The sequence below is a fragment of the Populus trichocarpa genome, chromosome 11 (assembly GCF_000002775.5).
Source record: "Populus trichocarpa isolate Nisqually-1 chromosome 11, P.trichocarpa_v4.1, whole genome shotgun sequence".
NCBI classification, from domain to species: Eukaryota; Viridiplantae; Streptophyta; class Magnoliopsida; order Malpighiales; family Salicaceae; genus Populus; species Populus trichocarpa.
This window is the reverse complement of record NC_037295.2, coordinates 3171037-3192113: the sequence shown is the minus strand read 5'-3', so window position 1 is coordinate 3192113 and position 21077 is coordinate 3171037. Positions and strand designations below refer to the sequence as shown.

General features: G+C 31.3%; 1 protein-coding gene across 1 annotated transcript; it reads left to right on the top strand.

The window, feature by feature from the left end:
• Positions 1 to 5793: 5793 nt before the first annotated feature.
• On the top strand, positions 5794 to 7519 carry LOC7495276 (uncharacterized). Its single transcript, XM_024611834.2, has 2 exons — positions 5794 to 6156; positions 6273 to 7519. Exons 1-2 carry the CDS (start codon positions 5913 to 5915, stop codon positions 7355 to 7357), a joined length of 1329 nt encoding a protein of 442 aa, XP_024467602.2. The 5' UTR covers positions 5794 to 5912; the 3' UTR covers positions 7358 to 7519.
• Positions 7520 to 21077: the final 13558 nt, after the last annotated feature.

The window sequence follows — 21077 nt, the reverse complement described above, 5'->3', positions numbered from 1 at the left end:
TGCTTTTTTCTATCAATACTTTCTAAAATTGAGGCTAGCCCGAGTCAGGAAGAGCCCACAGCATCTACACAGGAAAAGTCACCCTTCTTTGTGTGTGGTCTCATTGATGTTGGCCGAAGCTTGCAGAATGTATTTTGTCAGCTAATATCTTCAAATAAACGGCAATTATTGGCGAGGAGTCAAGGTGTTTGCTCCGATCGTGCTTGGACCATATGGTGATTGTTCATTTGGAAGATGCTACCTGCTTTTTACCCTAATATATTTCTACTTTTGAATTGTCTTGATTTGAATCCTCTAGAGTGTTTTAGTTTGATTAAATAATTCATACAGTGTCCATAATGTCCATGTTGCTCGCTGATAAAAATAAAAAAGAGAGTTAATAAAATGAATCATCAAGTTGGATTTTAATTCACTTTTTATATTAGTCAATAAAAATAATAATTAATAAGTGAATAGAATTTTTTAAGTTGGGTTTTTTATATTTATAAAAAATAAAAGATTTATAGTCATCATTTACATCATCACTTAACATGCACGCTATTTTAAAATCTATGTATTGATTTAAAAAGAATAATTAAAATTTCCAAAACTACAAAAATACAACCACTTCACGAGTTATTATCTGGAAAACGAGCCCATTGTAGAGATCTCCAAAATGAGCATAGAGTTTTCTTTGTCCTAGGCCGGAGCTTCTTAGCCTAGCTCCTTACAAAGAGAAAGGTGATTTGTTCTTGAAACATAGAAGACGTTGGTTCCATTTACGGGTCAGAGAAGAGAGAAACAAGATTGAGAAAAGGGCAAACCCAAAGTCAAATAAATTACCCTTTTCTTTTAAATATCGTCACGTAAGTGAGAAGTGAAAACAAATACAGAAGTAATGTTTGGTAAATTCTATAAAATGTCAAAATCCCTTCCAAGACACATCATGCTAGCATCTTCTTCATCTTCTTCTTCTTCTTCTTCTTCTTGATAACGATAGGATTATCTTCTTAAGACGAAAGAAGCAGAAGGTTGCTTTCTACGTTTCTTTTTCACCTTTTAGGGCTAGCTTTTTACCCTGCTTTCAGTGGCCCAGTACGCTTTATGCATTGGTTTCTTACTCCAATGGAATTTCAGCTAGTCACCGGCCAACATGGACAAAGCCATGGAAGTCCCCTTTTCTTATCTTTTTTGTCACAACCTTAGCAATATTCCCTCAATCAATCTCCACTTGCCATAACAAACTAAAAATATATTCATGCATTTCAACATCAATCAAAATGAGACGTAAGACATCAAGGGGCGTTCCATAAACTTTAATCAAACTGAAAATTAAATTTGATTTTGAGGAATCATGCGGTTTTATTGCAAAATAATAATACTAATAATACAAATTAACATGCTTAGAAATTAATCCATAACTGCTTGAATTAAAATGTTTATTGCATTAGTATATATTCTGATTGTTATAAAATAATATAAATCATATCATGAAACATCATCTAACAATTTAAACTTTTAAAATAAATTAATTATTAAATATAGTATATTTTAATGACCAAACGGTCACGAATCTTACCAGTTACTACTTTTTTTTTCTAATTAAAATCTAGTTAATAGAAGGTTTTTTACTTGAAAAAATACATTAAAAATAATATAAATCATATTCTAAGATCTTATTTAACAACTTAAATTTATAAATTAAATTAATTATTTTACATTAACCACAAAATGATTTGATATCTTTACGGTGTTGGTAACCATAATTTAACACGCAAAATACAAAAAGATTTTGTTTTTGTTGTTTTCCCCTGACAATGACATGGAAATAGTAGTGCATTCACTTTAGAAAAAGAGAGAGGATATTATTAAAGATAGACAGCACAAATTACAAGAATTTTTCACTTAGCAAAAAGGTGGGGCAGTAGAAAATGGAAAAAATAAATAAATTCTACACAAACCCACATTTACTAATCTCTCAAATTTGGTGAGCAAGTGAGTAAAACACGTTTAAGCTATTTTATTTTTTTTAACCAAGAATTTCTCCAAATTTATTGAACCCGAGACTATTTTTTTATGGTCGAGAGTATGAAAGTAATATCCCCAAATCGGCCGATATTAATTATATCCTTCACAATTTTTCTTCCCTTTTTTCCTTATGTTTTCTCTCCTTCCATTTAACTTTTCCAAAAAAAAAAAAAAAAGACGTACGTAAAAGTAAAAAGGCAAAAAAGAACGACTTTCCTTCAATATTTTCCTTTCCTTTTCCTTACTTTCTTTTCTCCCACTTCTTCTCCCCTTCCATTTTAATCAAGGTATGGATATCATGACGATAGTCGATAGAATATATATTTTTTATTATTATTAATGTGAGTGTCTGGATTAACTTACATGTATTTTAATTAATTTCATAAATTTTAAAATTAATAATTATATAAATTTTTAATGATTATTATATTAATAATCAGACTACTCGAACTTAAATAAGACATACTTACATGCACAAGTGGACAGCAAACCGGGAGACCATTTTTCACAGGCTGACCATAGATTTCTTGCATCTAACGACCGGCGGAGTTGGCTAATATGCATCCCTATCTTCTTTGCATCAGCACCTCACAGGGTGCATCCCAATCGAATATATTATTTATTAAGACCTTTTTCAGTGAATAATCATTTCACTAATTCAGGCACTTGCAATATACTTGGCATGTTAATTAGATATTAACGAGCAGTTTTCCACTACTTTAGGCAACAGAGAGACTTAACGTATTCTCAACCCTAATCACCAATCACAAACTTGTCAAAAGGGGACCTCAGCCCATGTATAGTATCCCAAAAATTTCAAGGTGGAATTTTAGAAATATTTTTTTTCTATTTAATTTGGGATTCTATACTAATGAAAAATATTTCTTTTTCAATTACAATTGATATTACTTGTTAATGCACAATGAGAAAATAAATATTATTTACATTTAGATGTTATTGGATTTTACTATAGTTAAATATAAATAATCAAAATATAATTTTCAATGACAGATTTATTTTAAAGGATTAATTATTTTATATATATATATTGTTGTGGCTGAGTTCACCAAGGATGGAGGGTATATTTAAGGAAGATTTTATGGTGAGGAAGTAATTAGTAGTATTTTATTAGTTAATTATTAGGAATTACTTTGAAAAAAAGACAGACAAAAGATTTTAAATGTATTTATAATTTGATCTTTTTCATCCATTTCATGGTTTTTTCTCAAAATTATTTAATAAAAATAAAAATAAAATAAATGGAAAATTGAAGAGGAAAGAAATTTGTTGAAACAAAAAATATTGAATTAAGCGTGGTCAACACTAATAAAAAAGTGAATGAATTATTTTTTAAACTAGAATGATTATTTAATTTATTTTGCAAAAAACTAATTTATAATTTCCTCAATACCATCAAGTGAAAGGACAGCAGTTAAATCGTTGAGGAAATCGAGTGGGGTTAGCAGAAAAAAACCAGGTGACGAGCCACCACGTCATAAAAAGCCCAATCACGCAAGGTCACCTGTACACGTGTGGGACCTAAATGAGTTGGTCTAGACTAGGCGGAGCTCTACTGAATCTGACCGCCCTTTTAAAGTGCCAAACCTAACACCAACTCAAAGCCAAAAGGTCTGCTTTCTTCAACAGCAGAAAACTCAGGTGGAATCTTCAAAATCATTTTTATATTTTAAAAATATTTTTTAAAAAATTGAATATTTTTTAATTTTAAATTAATATTTTTTTAATTTTTAGATTATTTTAATACACTAACATCAAAAATAATTTTTTAAAAATAAAAAAAATATTATTTTAATACATTTCCAACCAAAAAATACTTTAAAAAACAACCACAACCACACAACCAAAATACACCTAAACCTTATACAAGAAATGGATGCGAGATAACCATCTAGGTGGTGGCTCAGTGGTAAGAACTTGGAATCAAGAGGTTTGCTTCCTCTGTGGTCTCAGGTTCGAGCCCTGTGGTTGTTCATATGATGGCCACTGGAGATTTTCATGGTCGTCAACTTCAAGGCCCGTGAGATTAGTAGAAGTGCACTAGTCCAGACATCCACATAAGTGGATGCGAGACGAGCCTCTAAAGCAAATAATTGAATCAAAGACCTTGGAACGGATGCATGCCAAGCCTGTAAAGTAAGCCCTTTCACCTTATGTTAATTCCTTGCTAGGATAAGAAAATGAATTTTATTAAGATCATGCCAGTTTAGAATAAAATGCTGAGTACATCACCCCCACATGGACCTGCTAACTCCCGGCCCCTTTTATTATACTAATGGAGAGAAGCAAACTACTTCCTGGATTATTTATTTCTGATTAGAGCTCATGATGGAGTTGCTATAATAATCAAATACTTTTTTTTATATATAAATATATAGTAATCGAGTAGAATTTATATATAAAATAGCACCATTAAATAGATAGTGACCGAATAAAAAGAGTTTACAAGAGGGCAACTATGAAAAGCAGCAAATAAATGAAAGATCAAACTAATTAGTCTAGGATACATTTAGAAGTTTTAAATAGATCAGACCAAAAAGCCGAGCAGTAAAAGGTAAGGTAAGAACTTACATTCCAGTTACGAGTCTTGAACTTGAATATGGGTCGATTGCGAGTTATTCAGATAAATCAGTAAAAGTCTTTGCAGAGAAAAGTAATAGCCTAACGTTGAAAGTTGCCTCTGATTGACCTGAACCATTCCTGAAGATTCTAATTAGGATCCCTACGTAAACAACTTAAACACCTGAACTAATATATGAATCAACCTAAAAAAATTCTATGTAAAAGTACAATGATGAAATAGATGATTTATAATCTCAATTTCCTTACAATAAAAAAGACAAAGAGCATCATTATATTTAATAATCCCCCTCTCAATTATAAAACCCTTAGTGCTGAGACTGCCATTAAGCAGGAGCCACATGAACACGTTAATTTTTGAAGAAGCAAAACTTTTCTAGAGCAAAACAAAAAAGGAAGGAGCCCCGAAAGGCAAATAGGCTATCTAGGAATTAGAAACCTGAATAAATGTCAGAATTATCGAATTTGCATACCTTTCTATCTTCATCTAAATAGAAAACTAAATCACACTCCACCTCTACAATTAAACTTTTCTACATACAAAGCTTATGGGACCAGAGATTTCTCCTTCAAGATAGACTAACTAAATTATCAGCCGGGCTATACACATCTGCAAGACTTATTGATTGCTGGAGAGAGATTATATAATTTAGGAAAGAAGTTCTGAAGAGGGGTTGGAATACCTAGCCAAGAATCGATCCAAAATCGAATGTTACTGCCATCACCTACCTGGAACCCAATCATGGACTTAAGAGGAATGGCTATTAATCAAATACTAATTAATGAATGATATCATTGTGATGATATCAAAGTGAATTGGATTAGGAAATTGTCCATTGCTTGATTGTAGTATTGACCAATACCTACTTTGGCAATGCCAACTTCTGATGTATGAATCTTGACAAAAACCACCGCATATGAGAGATTCCTTTGCACTATTGTTTGACAAAACTTTATGCAAGAAATAACAAATGGAGAAATAATCTCACCGCCCAAACTCCCACCACCACTCGACCATCAAAATTAAGAAATGCAAATGTATGATCAAATCCCATCAACTGATGAAGCCTCTTTCCTTACAAGGTAGGAACATCATCATCAAGATGTTTGTTTTCAACTATTAAAAGAAAAAATAAATCCCAAATCATGATCATATAAAGTAAGTAGTAAGTCGGTCCCCGTCCATGTCATCCTACAATCATCCTAAATAAATTCAAAGCAGCACAACATTGTCTTTCTTTTACATTTACTACATCACAGGCTTCTTGTTTTTTCTAGCAAATTCATTGTAATATTATTCATCAGGCATGTCATCACTCCATCCATCAGAACTGGACTCAGGCGCTCCAGATTCTGTAGTCTCTTCTCCTCGGCCCGGTTACCACGTGTCGCATGATCCACGTGTGCGCTTCATGTGCAGCTTCGGAGGGAAAATTCTCCCCCGCCCACATGACAATCAGCTCCGATATGTTGGCGGTGACACTCGCATAGTTGCTGTCCACCGCTCTACAACTTTCTCTACTCTCATCACTAAATTATCAAAATTGTCAGGTGCTTCAAATTAAAATTGAGTACTCATTTTTTTTTTTATATTAGAAAGGATTAATGAAATAAATATTCAGTTCTATATCACTGATCCAATTCGTTTATAATATTATTTGTTTCAGGAATTGGTAACTTGAGTGTCAAGTATCAACTACCGAATGAAGATCTTGATGCTTTGATAACTGTTACTACTGATGAGGATGTTGAGAACATGATGGATGAATATGATCGTATTTTACATAATCAAAATCCACGTTCGGCTCGGCTTAGGCTATTTCTGTTCTCTGCAATAGATGAGTCAAGATCAAGTAGTATTAGTTCACTTCTTGATGGATCAACAAACCGGGAAAACTGGTTTTTTGATGCTCTTAATTCGGGCTCTAGCAGGCTTGAACGTGGAAGGTCTGAGGCTTCTTCAATTGTTTCTGAAGTACCCGATTATCTATTCGGTTTGGAGAATTCAGATGAGGGCAACATTCCTCGTGAACCCAAACTGAAGTCCAGATTCGTTATGAACGATAATGTTTCAGCTTCTGATCCAGATTCTCCTGCCCCGGTTGTTTCTTACCCATATTGCTCAGCTTCATCAGTTATGCCTGCTGTGCCTTCAATTCCGGATCTTCCACCCGTTAAGACCGAACCCGATGACCTAGAGCCAGTAACGGTACGTGTGAAGCGGAATCCAGTTGAGGGTTATTGTGACCCGATTGAGACACCACCAATCACCCAATCACCTGGATATCCAAGCAATCCAAGCAATCCAGTCATGCATTATATTCCGGATTCTCTTTATCAGGGTAGTCCAGTACAGCAAATGCCGGTTTATTATGTTCCAGGTACGATTTCACCACGGAACGTTCCGGTTCATCCCATTCAAATGCGGGCTCCATATGCTCAACAATATCCGATCCCAACGGAGCAAATGCCGATTGGGTACCACCAAGCTGTTCCAGGTACGGGTCAAGTGTATAGTGGCGTGGCAATGAGGCCCGTTGCAACAAAGGATCGGTATGATGCTACAACAAGAGTGGTTCCAGATGGTATGAATCAACAGGTTTATTATGGAGTTCGTAATGCAAGTTCGGGTATAGTTCAAGGGCATACGGGTATGGTAATTCAGGGCGGGGGAGATTTGAAAAGGACCGCATCCGACACATACCCAAGGAGAATGAATTCTGACAAAATCTACAAAACAGAAAACATCTAAATTTTGTTTTTACGTCCTATGCTATCAAAACATATCCTTTTTTTTTACCAGCCATGGCGCCTGGTTATGTAAATTTGGTGATAAAGAGCTATAAAGAATTTGGCTTGTAATTATTATCATTTTTGTTGCTTTTCTTTTGTTAACACAGTAAATGATTTGGAATGAGCGGCATCCTACTTAAATTACTGCTGTTTGTGATTTTTGTGTGCAGAAGAGAAGAATGCACACCCATCCCATTCATGTTTGACTGAGTGGAGGAGGGTGCGGTGCATTCCTCCTTGCACCAGCCTCTACTAACTCTTTTCTTTTGGCTTGTGCAGTATAAGATTGAAAATCATTTGGAAGTAGTCTGTTTATTTTTATCATTTCACTACTCTGGTAGCTTGATGCTGGCTTTTTTCCTGAATAGTCATCAAGTGATCCAACTGTCAGCTGAGGTGTGGATGTTCTAGCTGTTTTTATTTTTTGTAAGGTTTATTTTATTCGAACAAAACAATCATTGTCCTCATGATGAATGGAAAGACCGCTCCCTTTTATAGTTATTTATCTTGGCATGATTTCATATGATTAATTCATGATTTAAATTCTGAGTTATATCTTATTTGTAGTAAAACTTAGATGATCGATGATTTGATCGGGTTTTTAATAACTTGGATTGGCCTTGTAAAACTACATCGAGTCAGATCCAATTAAGAAAACTATCAAAAATAAAAAGACATAATAATTTGATAACTTAGTCTCTTTTCAGACATCTATGATTCCCTGTAGCATAAAAAACTTGCCTTTCTTCTTCTTCTTCTTCTTCTTCCTTTTCTCAGCTCATGTATCTCTGATGATTAGCACCTCATGAACAAAAAAAAAGAACAAAAGAACAAAAGAACTACATAGACAAGTGGTCTGCTTTGGTCCCTTATAGCACCACATTTGAATGCTGAGATGGGCCTGAAGCCCAGTCCGGCAGTCTAAGTAAAGGTTTGGTCTAGTTTAGAATCTTCTGTTGGGCAATTTTCATGATACAAAAAGATAGCTAGGAAATTTGAAGCTTATGTTAAGGTTCAAAACTTTCTGATCGAGAACTTTGTGTTGGCGATTGTAGATGAGAGTTGGAAAGGGTCAGGTTTGACCAATGAAAATCTGCCAAGTCATCCCGGCACTAGTCTAATCCTGTAAAAACATATGCATGGTCATATATAGTTTCTCAAAATAAGATTGTGATTGATTTGTATTACATTACAGAAGAGACGAAAATAATAAAAATATAAATACATTTATTTGAAGAAATATATATGGGAGAATAAAATAAATTTATCTATAAGATAATTTTAAAGTTAATTTATGTATTTTTAAAATGAGCCTGCAGCATAGTTTCCCGTGAGAGAATCGCCTCTTCAAATTGTTTTTGTGATCCACAACAAAATCCAAAATACACTGAATCAACTTGTAACTCTTCCTCTATTCCTCCCCTTGAGTAATTTGTCTTATAAATTGATTTGATTAAAATAACTTGATTTCACTAGTTAATTAATCTGGTATTATAGCATCGTATAAAACAATATCCGTCGACTTTTATACTCGTGCTTGAGGTGCTTTTGTATGCAAAATCATGAATTTACAAGCTAGTAGAATACAAGTCAACGGTTCTCCTACATAGCAAGCACTATATGCCATCCATAACTAGCCAAAAGAGCATAAATAGTGGTGGCAATTCCATGATTTTGTCCCAAACATATATAGACCGGATGAACAGGGCTTTGCTTTGACTGTAAGAACGTTAATAATGATGCTGCTATCTGCATGGGGTGAATGGCGTGCAACCATTCACTCATACTCTCACATGAATGTCTCTCCCATCTAAGCTTCACCTAATCTCTCTGTTTCTCTGAAAACAACACCATAAAACACCCAAACGAGCTATGCTTTTCTCTAAAATCATGGCAAGTAATGACATGCACATGTTGTTGGACACAAATACTAGAATATATGAAAGTTAACTTTGCATATGGAAAGAGAGGGGTGGAGAAGCCTGAGAGACAGAAAAGGAAAAGCAAAAGTTTTTTGGTTTCCCAACGAGTGTAAAAACGGGGATTTTTACCAGCTTTAGGGCTTTCTCTTGCACCAATGAGCAGGAGAGAATCATTGGGGGCACAAAGAAGAAAGACACTCAATATATACATGGGAAATTAAAGAAGGAAGAAAGGGTAAAATGTAACAAAAGGTACATTCTCTGGGCTAAATTAAGTTGGGTCAAGATCAGAGCTATTTTTGGATTATTCTCTGTTCCTATCTTCTATGTCTTTGCTCATAAAATCCTACTTTACTTGGTTATCATACATTTATAGAAATTGATGATCTCTTGTATTATTGTCGCATACGAGCATCTAGGGTCTAAATCACTTGGTGTCTAGTAAATCAGTCAGCATGGCCCTTTGAATAGCGAAATCATTGTTTGTGGACGGTATTTTTGAAGCCATGTTCGTCTAAGCGATTTTTCCTTTCCAACATAAAGGATGTTAATCTCCTGAACGATCTTATGGGTCTCATCTATAGTGAATAGATTAAGATCTTGGGCCAAAATGATCAGGGAATGGCTGGTATGAGCACCTGTATGTGTTTTAGCCATTGATTGATTGTGTTGAAAGCTCATTTCTTTGGTCTTCATGCGCATTCTCTTGGTTTTGAAATGTTGATCCAGTGATCAAAGCACGGGGGCTGATATATATCAGCATGTGCTTTACTGTTCAACCCGTGCATGCCTTTGTTTTAAGAGAACCAGCCCGTATTTTAGAATGATATTTTGAATATTAAAGAGATATTTGTATATAATTTAAAAAAGCTAATTCATTTTTGCAGAGATTTTTATAAATATTGTACTGGATTTGCTCAAAACTAAAAGAATTGTGGAGTGAATCAGTAACAAAAAATTCATTGCTTTTTCACAACTAAAAAAATAATTGTTGGAGATTTAGTCTTTTCATCTACACCGCTTCGCAAAATAGCCCTTTTTTTTATCATTCATTGTTTGTAATTTTTTTAATTTTTCTTATAATAATATTTGGAACAATAATGTATACAACTTTGTGTATTATGCTAATAAATATAATTTATTACATGATGACTTATGATAATTAATGTAATTAATAACTCTATCGATGTTGTTCTTAGTGTATGCGTCTCAATGCATTTAATATTCTACTAAATTCTTTTTATATTGCACTTATCCAATTATTTGGATAATGCTAGTGTTTTTGTTTTCTTAAAAAAAAACTACAAACTATATCACATAATTTGATATTTTTAATTAGAAAGGAATTGACTGAAAAATAGTAAGAAAGCAAATGAAACACAATTTAATCTCTATATTAAAATAATCTATTAAATAATTTAAAGGGCCTTAAAATATATCGATTAGATATCATAATTATTTTTTATTTTATTTTGAGTTCAACAAAAAATATATATGCAATATATATCTTAATTTAAATTTTATAATACCATCTTACATTTGATCAAAACAAAAACAATTAATAATAAATTTTCATTCAAAGTTAAATATATCACATAAAATTTTCATTCAAAGTTATTTTTTAAATTATATTTAATTTCTCTCTCATGTCATCTTTAAATTATATTAAATTATATTCAATGTTAATTTATTATAACGTATAAGAGCATGCTAGTATTTTAAAATATAAAATAGATCCCGAATGATGATCATTTATAACATTTTTTTAACGATATGCAATCATTTAAATCATTAGAACTTTTGTTGGTTCACCGTTATTTGAAAGTACAATCAATAATTTCAGTAAATGATATGGATTTCAAGTGCGCCAAGAGAAATTAGATGATTTGAGTATTAAATGGATTGATTTTAAGGCAAGAGGAGATTCAAAATTTAAACGTTCGAGTGTCATAATTTTTATTTTTGAATACGTTTTAAAAATATATTTTATTTTAAAAAAATATTAAATTAATGTTTGATTTTAATATATTGATTTTAAAAATAAAAAAAATATTTTAATATATATTCAAGTAAAATATATTTTTAAAATACTATGCTACTAATAAATTTGTTCATCTTTATTTGTAATTGTAATTTTATATGCTCTGCATGTCCTAAAGATGAATACAAAGCTGCTTTGAGCATGGTACAATAATGATTGAAGACTACAATGATAAAAGAGGCCTGAAGGCACTTACCACAAAGCGGGAATGAGCAAAAAGGAAGCGCCGAGACTGTCTAATTATAAAGTTTTTTTTTTTTTAATATTTTTAATGTTTTTTAAATGTTTTTTTATTTTATATATTAAAAAATAATATAAATAATATCTTGGTACCTCATCTAATCGCTTAACCTATTGGACTGAAATAATTCTTTAAAATGGTATCAGAGCCTTGATGACCAAGCGGTCACGAGTTCGAATTTCACCATTCTTAATTATTTGATAAAAATTAAGTATAAAGTAATGTGAGTCTATATAAATTTCAAGTCCAAAAGGTTTTCACTTGAGAGGGTATGTTAGATAATAATATAAATCATATCTTAATACCTCATTTAATAACTTAAATTATTAGATTAAGATGATTTCTTTTCTTTTAAGTTCACTTCAAATCCCATCTTTAAAAAAGTTCTTTAAAATTCTACAATGATTATCTCAATTGATAATCACTCACCATATGCATATAGGATTTATAAACCAATTTTCTTAAAACATTATGAATGAAGATCATTTTGAAATTATCTCAGGTTTGATTTTAGTTTTGTTGGTATACATTTGAAAAAAAATTTAATAAATTCAAATGAAAATTCTTTAAAGAAGTGATATACAATAATTAATAATTAATGAGATTTAAACTTGTAATAGTTTGATTATTAAAACTTTAACATTTAAAAAAAAAAATATCTCAATTTTAAATTATTAAATGAAATTCAAAGACATAATTTATATAAAATAATTTTGAAATGCATTCATGCATGATAAAAACAGAAAGTATAAGAAGATATGTTTCGTCAATTTCCTTTGTTAATTTTTTTTTTAAAATATGAACAGTAATCAAATACTCCCATGTATACTTTTAGCTATTAAATTTAAGTCTCGTGGCTGTCTTTGTCCTTAACAATGGAATTTCCTGCAACACTTAAAATTGGTGCACCAGAGGACATCTATAGCTAGCATTTTCCCTTTATATTTGATTAATGTATTAACTATTAAGGTCTTGTATGGGACGCGATTTAAATTGTGTTTCATTAATATTTAAAATTTATTTTTGTTTAAAATTATTATTTTTTATTTTTATATTGTTTTAATATATTAATGTTAAAAATAATTTTTAAAAAATAAAGAAAAAATATTATTTTAATACATTTCTAAAAAAAAAAATTTAACTAAATTTTCTATCTATCATGATTCTAAATACTTAAATATAGCTGTCCTTGTAGCTAAGTAGCTTGCATTTGACATGCACACACGATACAGTTTAATCTTGCTTGAGTACATTGATGAATGAATGTCTTATCATGAGGACTACAAATGATAATCAGCTTATGGTTTAAGAGGGGGCATAATATTTGTTGGATGGGACATCTCAGTAATCTTAAATCTAAATATAAAAAGGATAAAATTACAAAACGAAATACTATTATATTTAACACTTTTACCAATAAAATTTTTTATTGGTATTTATTTTACCATTTTATTGGGGATAATTTTACTCACTATTCACGGACAAAAACCATCAATCGGTAAACTTTTTATCAGTAATTTCATTTTTATTGGTAAAAAAAACCTAATGATGTAATTTCACAGATGAAAAATATGCGTAAAAAAAAACAATTTATCCATTGGAATATACCGAAGGAATAATTCTGTTGGCGATTGGCAGTGACATTTGAAGTAATTTTATTCTAACCCTCTATAAAATACCTACGGAATTATTTCCTCGATGGTGTAACAGTTGAAGTGCTATATGCAGTAATTGTTTTCCAACTCTTTGGAATATACCGATGGATTGTATTCGTCGGTAACTCCGTTCGTAATATATATATATATATATATAGACACACTTAAAAAAATCTATGGTGGCGTTGAATGAGGAGGAGGAGGAGGAGACTAGTCGTTCCTATGACCATATGGCTAAAAAGGAGGTGCACATGTACCACCCATTTGTAATCATATCTATGACCATTTGACAGAGTTGTTCATAATCCTTAGAGAGTCGCTCATATTTTTCATAATCCGAATTGCGAGCTCCCAACAGTTGAGACATTACGGGCCGTCCGCAAGTTCTTGGTTATAGTATTGGAGAGTCCGTATACCCGATTGCTTTGAGCATGGTACAATAATGATTGAAGACTACAATGATAAAAGAGGCCTGAAGGCACTTACCACAAAGCGGGAATGAGCAAAAAGGAAGCGCCGAGACTGTCTAATTATAATTTTTTTTTTAATATTTTTAATATTTTTTAAATGTTTCTTTATTTTATATATTAAAAAATAATATAAATAATATCTTGATACCTCATCTAATAACTTAAGCTATTAGACTGAAATAATTCTTTAAAATGATATCAGAGCCTTGATGACCAAGCGGTCACGAATTTGAATTTCACCATCCTTATTTATTTGATAAAAATTAAGTACAAGGTAATGTAAGTCTATGTAAATTTCAAGTTCAAAAGGTTTTCACTTGAGAGGGTGTGTTAGATAATAATATAAATCATATCTTAATACCTCATCTAATAACTTAAATTATTAGATTGAGATGATTTCTTTTCTTTTAAGTTCACTTCAAATCCTATCTTTAAAAAAGTTCTTTCAAATTCTACAATGATTATCTCAATTGATAATCACTCACCATATGCATATAGGATTTATAAACCAATTTTCTTAAAACATTATGAATGAAGATCATTTTGAAATTATCTCAGGTTTGATTTTAGTTTTGTTGGTATACATTTCAAAAAAAAATTAATAAATTCAAATGAAAATTCTTTAAAGAAGTGATATACAATAATTAATAATTAATGAGATTTAAACTTGTAATAGTTTGATTATTAAAACTTTTACATTTTAAAAAAAAAACTATCTCAATTTTAAATTTTAAATTATTAAATGAAATTCAAGGACATAATTTATATAAAATAATTTTGAAATGCATTCATGCATGATAAAAACAGAAAGTATAAGAAGATATGTTTCGTCAATTTCCTTTGTTAATTTTTTTTTTAAAATATGAACAGTAATCAAATACTCCCATGTATACTTTTAGCTATTAAATTTAAGTCTCGTGGCTGTCTTTGTCCTTAACAATGGAATTTCCTGCAACACTTAAAATTGGTGCACCAGAGGACATCTATAGCTAGCATTTTCCCTTTATATTTGATTAATGTATTAACTATTAAGGTCTTGTATGGGACACGATTCAAATTGTGTTTTATTAATATTTAAAATTTATTTTTGTTTAAAATTATTATTTTTTATTTTTATATTGTTTTAATATATTAATGTTAAAAATAATTTTTAAAAAATAAATAAAAAATATTATTTTAATACATTTTTTTTAAAAAAAATTAACTAAATTTTCTATCTATCATGATTCAAAATACTTAAATATAGCTGTCCTTGTAGCTAAGTAGCTTGCATTTGACATGCACACACGATACAGTTTAATCTTGCTTGAGCACATTGATGAATGAATGTCTTATCATGAGGACTCCAAATGATAATCGGCTTATGATTTAAGAGGGGGCATAATATTTGTTGGATGGGACATCTCAGTAATCTTAAATCTAAATATAAAAAGGATAAAATTACAAAAGGAAATACTATTATATTTAACACTTTTACCAATAAAATTTTTTATTGGTATTTATTTTATCATTTTATTGGGGATAATTTTACTCACTATTCACGGACAAAAACCATTGATCGGTAAACTTTTTATCAGTAATTTTATTTTTATTGGTAAAAAAAAACCCAATGATGTAATTTCACAGATGAAAAATATGCGTAAAAAAAACAATTTATCCATTGAAATATACCGAAGGAATAATTCTGTTGGCGATTGGCAGTGACATTTGAAGTAATTTTATTCCAACCCTCTATAAAATACCTACGGAATTATTTCCTCGATGATGTAACAGTTGAAGTGGTATATGCAGTAATTGTTTTCCAACTCTTTGAAATATACCGACGGATTGTATTCGTCGGTAACTCCGTTCGTAATATATATATATATATATATATATATATATATATATATATATATATATATATATACTTAAAAAAATCTATGGTGGCGTTGAATGAGGAGGAGGAGGAGGAGACTGGTCGTTCCTATGACCATATGGCTAAAAAGGAGGTGCACATGTACCACCTATTTGTAATCATATCTATGACCATTTGACAGAGTTGTTCATAATCCTTAGAGAGTCGCTCATATTTTTCATAATCCGAATTGCGAGCTCCCAACAGTTGAGACATTATGGGTCGTCCACAAGTTCTTGGTTATAGTATTGGAGAGTCCGTACACCCGATTTCTATTGGGTCCACCAGACAATCCTGTCTCCATCCACAAATTCGGATCGAAATCCAGGTGGGTCGAAGGAGCAGCAAATGACCCGAATGAATTAAATCTGTCTATACATAACCCAAGACGCATGTTCCCTGGTTTAGTTGAAAAGTGAGGATACACACTGTTAAAGTGTTTTCATGCTTAATCATTAGAAGGATGCACCATCACTCCATCCATCACATCATGTGATTGGTGCCATGTCATGTACTCAACAGTTTTTGGTGACATGAATAACTTTTGCAGTGTAGGTGTGATTAAGAAGTATCTAAGTTTTTTATGTGTTACAAGAGTTTTTTCCCTATCGCTTCTGGGTTTATAACGAGAATGCCTAGTTATATGTCTTGCACTCGGTCAGCTCAACATTTTCAAGGTAGTACAACATGCAAAAGTTTGGACACATATTAATTTTCTAGTATTCTAGACCGAGAGGTTTCATCATGGACTTAGCAGTATAGAAGTTCTCTTTCAATCTGTTCCCTTCATGTAAAATGCTTCTCACCCATTTTTTTGGTATCCTATATTATTTATTATTTAATGATTATTTTTTAAATGCACATAGTATTTTTATTTTTATAATAACTACCATATTTTTTCTTTCTTATGAGAATCCTAAAAAGTCAAAACTTTCATTATTAGATGGGGCTAAAGCATAACATTTCCATTTTAAACATAATCTAATATTCTTATTGATTTCAAAATCTCTTTTTTCTATAAATATTGATTCCTATCATATTTTATTATTTTTTATTTATTATATTATTTTATTCCCAACAACTTAGTCTTCTTTTTTTTCTTGCCTATCATTTTCACTCTTCCATCCTTTTTTATTTATTTTATTTTATTTATAAAAATGAATTCGGATAATTGTCGCAACCAATAAAAACACATTACTATTGACAATCATGGTAACTTTTTTTCCAGCCCATTTTTGTTTTTGATCCCTCATATATATTTTTTTAATTTAGTTTCTGATTCTTTGATAATTATTAATTTTTTTAATCTGGCCCCTGATTATTTCATAGCTCTTTAATTTGGTCCTAAACTTCATCCCATTTAAACAATTAAGTCTCAACACAGGAGAAAGTAAGGGAAGGGAAGTTAAAGGTTTTTTGTTTTTTTTCATTTGGTCCTAGTTTAGTCCAATTTTTTGTGGCTTTGTAGTTTAGTCCCAAACTTTTTCATAATTGAACCCAATGCAAGTCCAATTGGAAGAAAGGAAATGAAGGTCGGCTAAACCGGGTAAGCTCATCATGGTCATGTCATGACCATGACTGCACATTTAGCAGGTTAGACCGGGTTGTTAGGGTTAATCCAATATGGCATTGTTTTCATTTCGCTATTTAAACTCTTTTTTTTTTCTTGTAATTTTTTTCCTTGGATATTTTATTATTTCATGCTTGAGCTTGATTGAGTTAGGCGAGGGTTGAAAAGATAACATCCAAACAAAATTTTGAAAGCCAAATTGAATTTTAAACGAGACGACCTGGTCGTGATTAGATCCCTTAGTCAAATTGGTCATACCGAACCAACTCTAACACAATTGGGTTTGAGATCCAGGCAATTAAGGGACCATGACATAAGGTTATCAATCCAATTCTTATTTTTAAAAAAAAAACTTATTTACATATAATTAAATAAAAATATTAAATGACATGATGGATGCTAACATCATGTTTCTTTACTTGTATCCATCCCTTAAAATTCTACATTAATTTTTGTTAACGGTTGACATCTTTTTTAAACATTTATTAGTGCATGCTATTATCAATTAATTTTATTAAATACAATGACTTAAATTTTAATACGCATTCTAGATTTTTTATCATCATAAAAAAAATCTCGCATCACACACATTTTTTTTACGATTGAATTTATCTCTGTTCTGGCCTGCACCACAGCGTTAATACCATTTCAAATAAATCAGGCACCTCGTGTGTGTTGTTCCTCTGTCCATCACACGTTGAATTTCTTCACTGGATCAACGAAAAGTAAATGCAGAATTTACTGAGACAGTGTCCTATCACTATTGATAGGGACTGGCTTATATATCCCTGCGATCTACTCTAATGAAGAACAAGTGGAGGTAATCGCTATAAAATGCTAATTAAATGGAGAGTTAGTCTACCTCTTTTCCGTGTAATTTAATTTAATAATTAGAGAAGTATAGCTCTTAAGTCTACTATAGAATTTATTTGCAAATACCATCTTCTGAGTTACAAAGTATTCCCTTTTACTATGAATTGAAGAAATCTAGTATGCAAGGATAAAACATTATAGCACAAGTATTTTTTAACAAAAAAAAAAACTAATTTAATTCAAAAATTTAAATTATTAAATAAAGTTTAAAGATATAATTTATATTATTTTCTAACATATTATTTTTAAGTAAAAGCTTTTTAGTGATAATGAGATTCGAACTATAAATTGCTTGATTATCAATGCTATGATATTATATCAAAAAAACTATTTTAATGTAAAAGGTTAAGTTATTAAATAAAGTTTTAAGAAATAATTTATATTATTTTCTAATAATTTTAAGTTAGGTTAGTGATTGATTTCATTGCATGATAAAATGAAGAAAAGAAAAGAGGAACTCGGCCTGTGTGTACAGCTTACCTCTCATTAAACACTATGACATGAAACCAAGCTGTCTTTCAGCCATGACAAGGAAAGATTATTAACAATAATCTTATCTTCTAAATGTAAGAATTCTGCTGTAAAATTTTTAACATCTTCTCTTGGAATGACCTCTGTGGTTGATTGTGCAGTTGCATGATATTCTATTTGTCTTTCACGATTTGTCATTTATGAATGTCCGTCTACATTTGTGTTGTTATCTGGAAGTAACATTTATTGGTTGTACTTAGGTTTATGCCTTGCTATATCATTGAAAAAAAGAGTACCTTAATCTTTGATTTGTCTTCAAATGATCCAAACTAAAAAGAATGGATGGTAAGGAAATCAAACCCCATGATTTTTGTTTCTTCTAACAATAAAAAGCTTCCCTTTTGAATCAGGAAATTTCTGTGAAACTGCGACGGTGCTGTAGTGGTGGGGCTCTGCTGAAGATATGATATGTACCTGGAATATCGTGTTGAGAAATTGCTCATGAAAGATCATCACTTGTCTTCTAATCCATTACTTGAAGGAAAAGTAATTCCAAGGAAAAACAAATAGCTTGTACATTTATCACACACACGTGAGTGACATGCAGAAGTATGTTACACGGGCAAGACAGGTGATCTGATGGCCCAGCACGTTAATTAGCCAAAGATCTCGAATATGATGGGTCTCTGTTGCATCCTTATCTGATACATGGCTACTCAACTCGTTCCTTTCTGATTTCCAACACGTAGAGAGTTTCTTTATTTTTTCTAGTGCATTATATTAATATATAGGCATGCCTTTAAAAAAGAAATTGTGTCTCAATTCACTCACAAACTGGAGTAGATCCCTTTCGTTGTAAGAAAAAAAGTGTTTAAGAATTTCGATAAATAATATTAATTTGATACATAAGAGTAGCAATAATATATTTAGGGCTGACAATTCCTCTAAAAGCTAGCTAGCAGTGCTTGTCCTGGATCAAAGGAATAATATTAACCACAACTGTCTTTATAGTCTCTAATATCTATGCCCAATCAATTTCTATTTAGGGACCACGCTTACTTCTGCAGCAGATCATTTACCTTTCTGGTTAAATTAGCATTGATTTAATTAGATTATAATGCAAACAGCTGGATGTTCAACGAAACTATCAAGCATCCAACAATATTATTTTGTCGTTTTACCGTTTTTTTTACTGGAAAACACAAAAGCAGCACTTTCGCAAACCAAATGCATAATTTCAAGGTGGTTTGAATCACACCTTTGTAAGCAACATATATATACACAAAAAATTTAAGAAAAAAAATCCACTCATTTAGGCAAGAATTTCAGCTCGGCACAGACTAAACATAAACATTGGATCTAGTTTATACAATCTTATCCTCACACATCCTTTTATGTATTTGTTTCAAGTTTTCATGATCCATACATAAACTTTTCATGCACATAATTTTTTCTGCAACGCTACTCATCACAATCATTCTCACCAGTAGAGTGCATAACATATAACAACTATGACATTACATGACATGACAACCAACCAGCCACAATAGCTAGCTATTATAGGTAATGATGACTTGAAACTGAATCCATTATAGTCTAAAGTGTCTAATGAAATCAGATTCTTCCTCAAATCTAGTATATGTTTAACATTACACAATGTACTAACAGCACCATCAAACATTTTAATTTTGACATTCCCTATTCTAACAACTTTGCATGGATCATCATTACCTATAAGAACATAGCTAAAATTAATTAACCTGTAAATGTTTAAACAATTTTATTAGGTATCATGTGATAAGAGCATGCCAAATCCAATATCCAAGAATTTATGAGATGATTTGAACTGGATGAAATAGAAAGTATATCTCTGTCACCGTTCTCTACTACTATTTATTGAAGGTCAGGACGAAGCCAATCACACATTTCTGCTTTTGATCAGGTGAGTCTTCTTCCACTACATTCACAGACTTTGATGAACCCTATTTATTCTTTGTATCCCCCTTCTTTTTCTCTAGAAATTTTCATTTAAGTACCCTATTTTTCAACACTTATAACATTGTATATCCTTCCTCTTTCTAGATTTAGATAGAGCTTTGTTGTTTCTCAATTCGTTCCGGAACTTGTTTCTCCCACACTCCTGATTACTCCTCACCACTAGCCTTTTACCTAGTGAATTTTCATCACCAACTTTCTTTCTCATATTAAAGCTTAATAGGGCACTTGTGATCTCTTTTGATATGAGAGTTTCTTCCCCCCACATAAGAGTTGTAACTAAATTTTCTTAAGTAAGAGAAGTAAGTAGGGAATGTAATAAAATCAATGCCTTGTCTTCGTCGTTGGACTTCACAGTAATTCGCTTAAAATCACTGACAATCTGATTGAACACATTGATATGCCAATTCAGACTTGTGCGCTCTGACATTTTAAGACCAAACAATTTCTGCTTAAGATAAAATTTGTTCATCAATGACTTCAACATATATTGACTTTCTAGTTTTACCTAAACTGCCACCAGTGATTCCTCATCCATGACGTG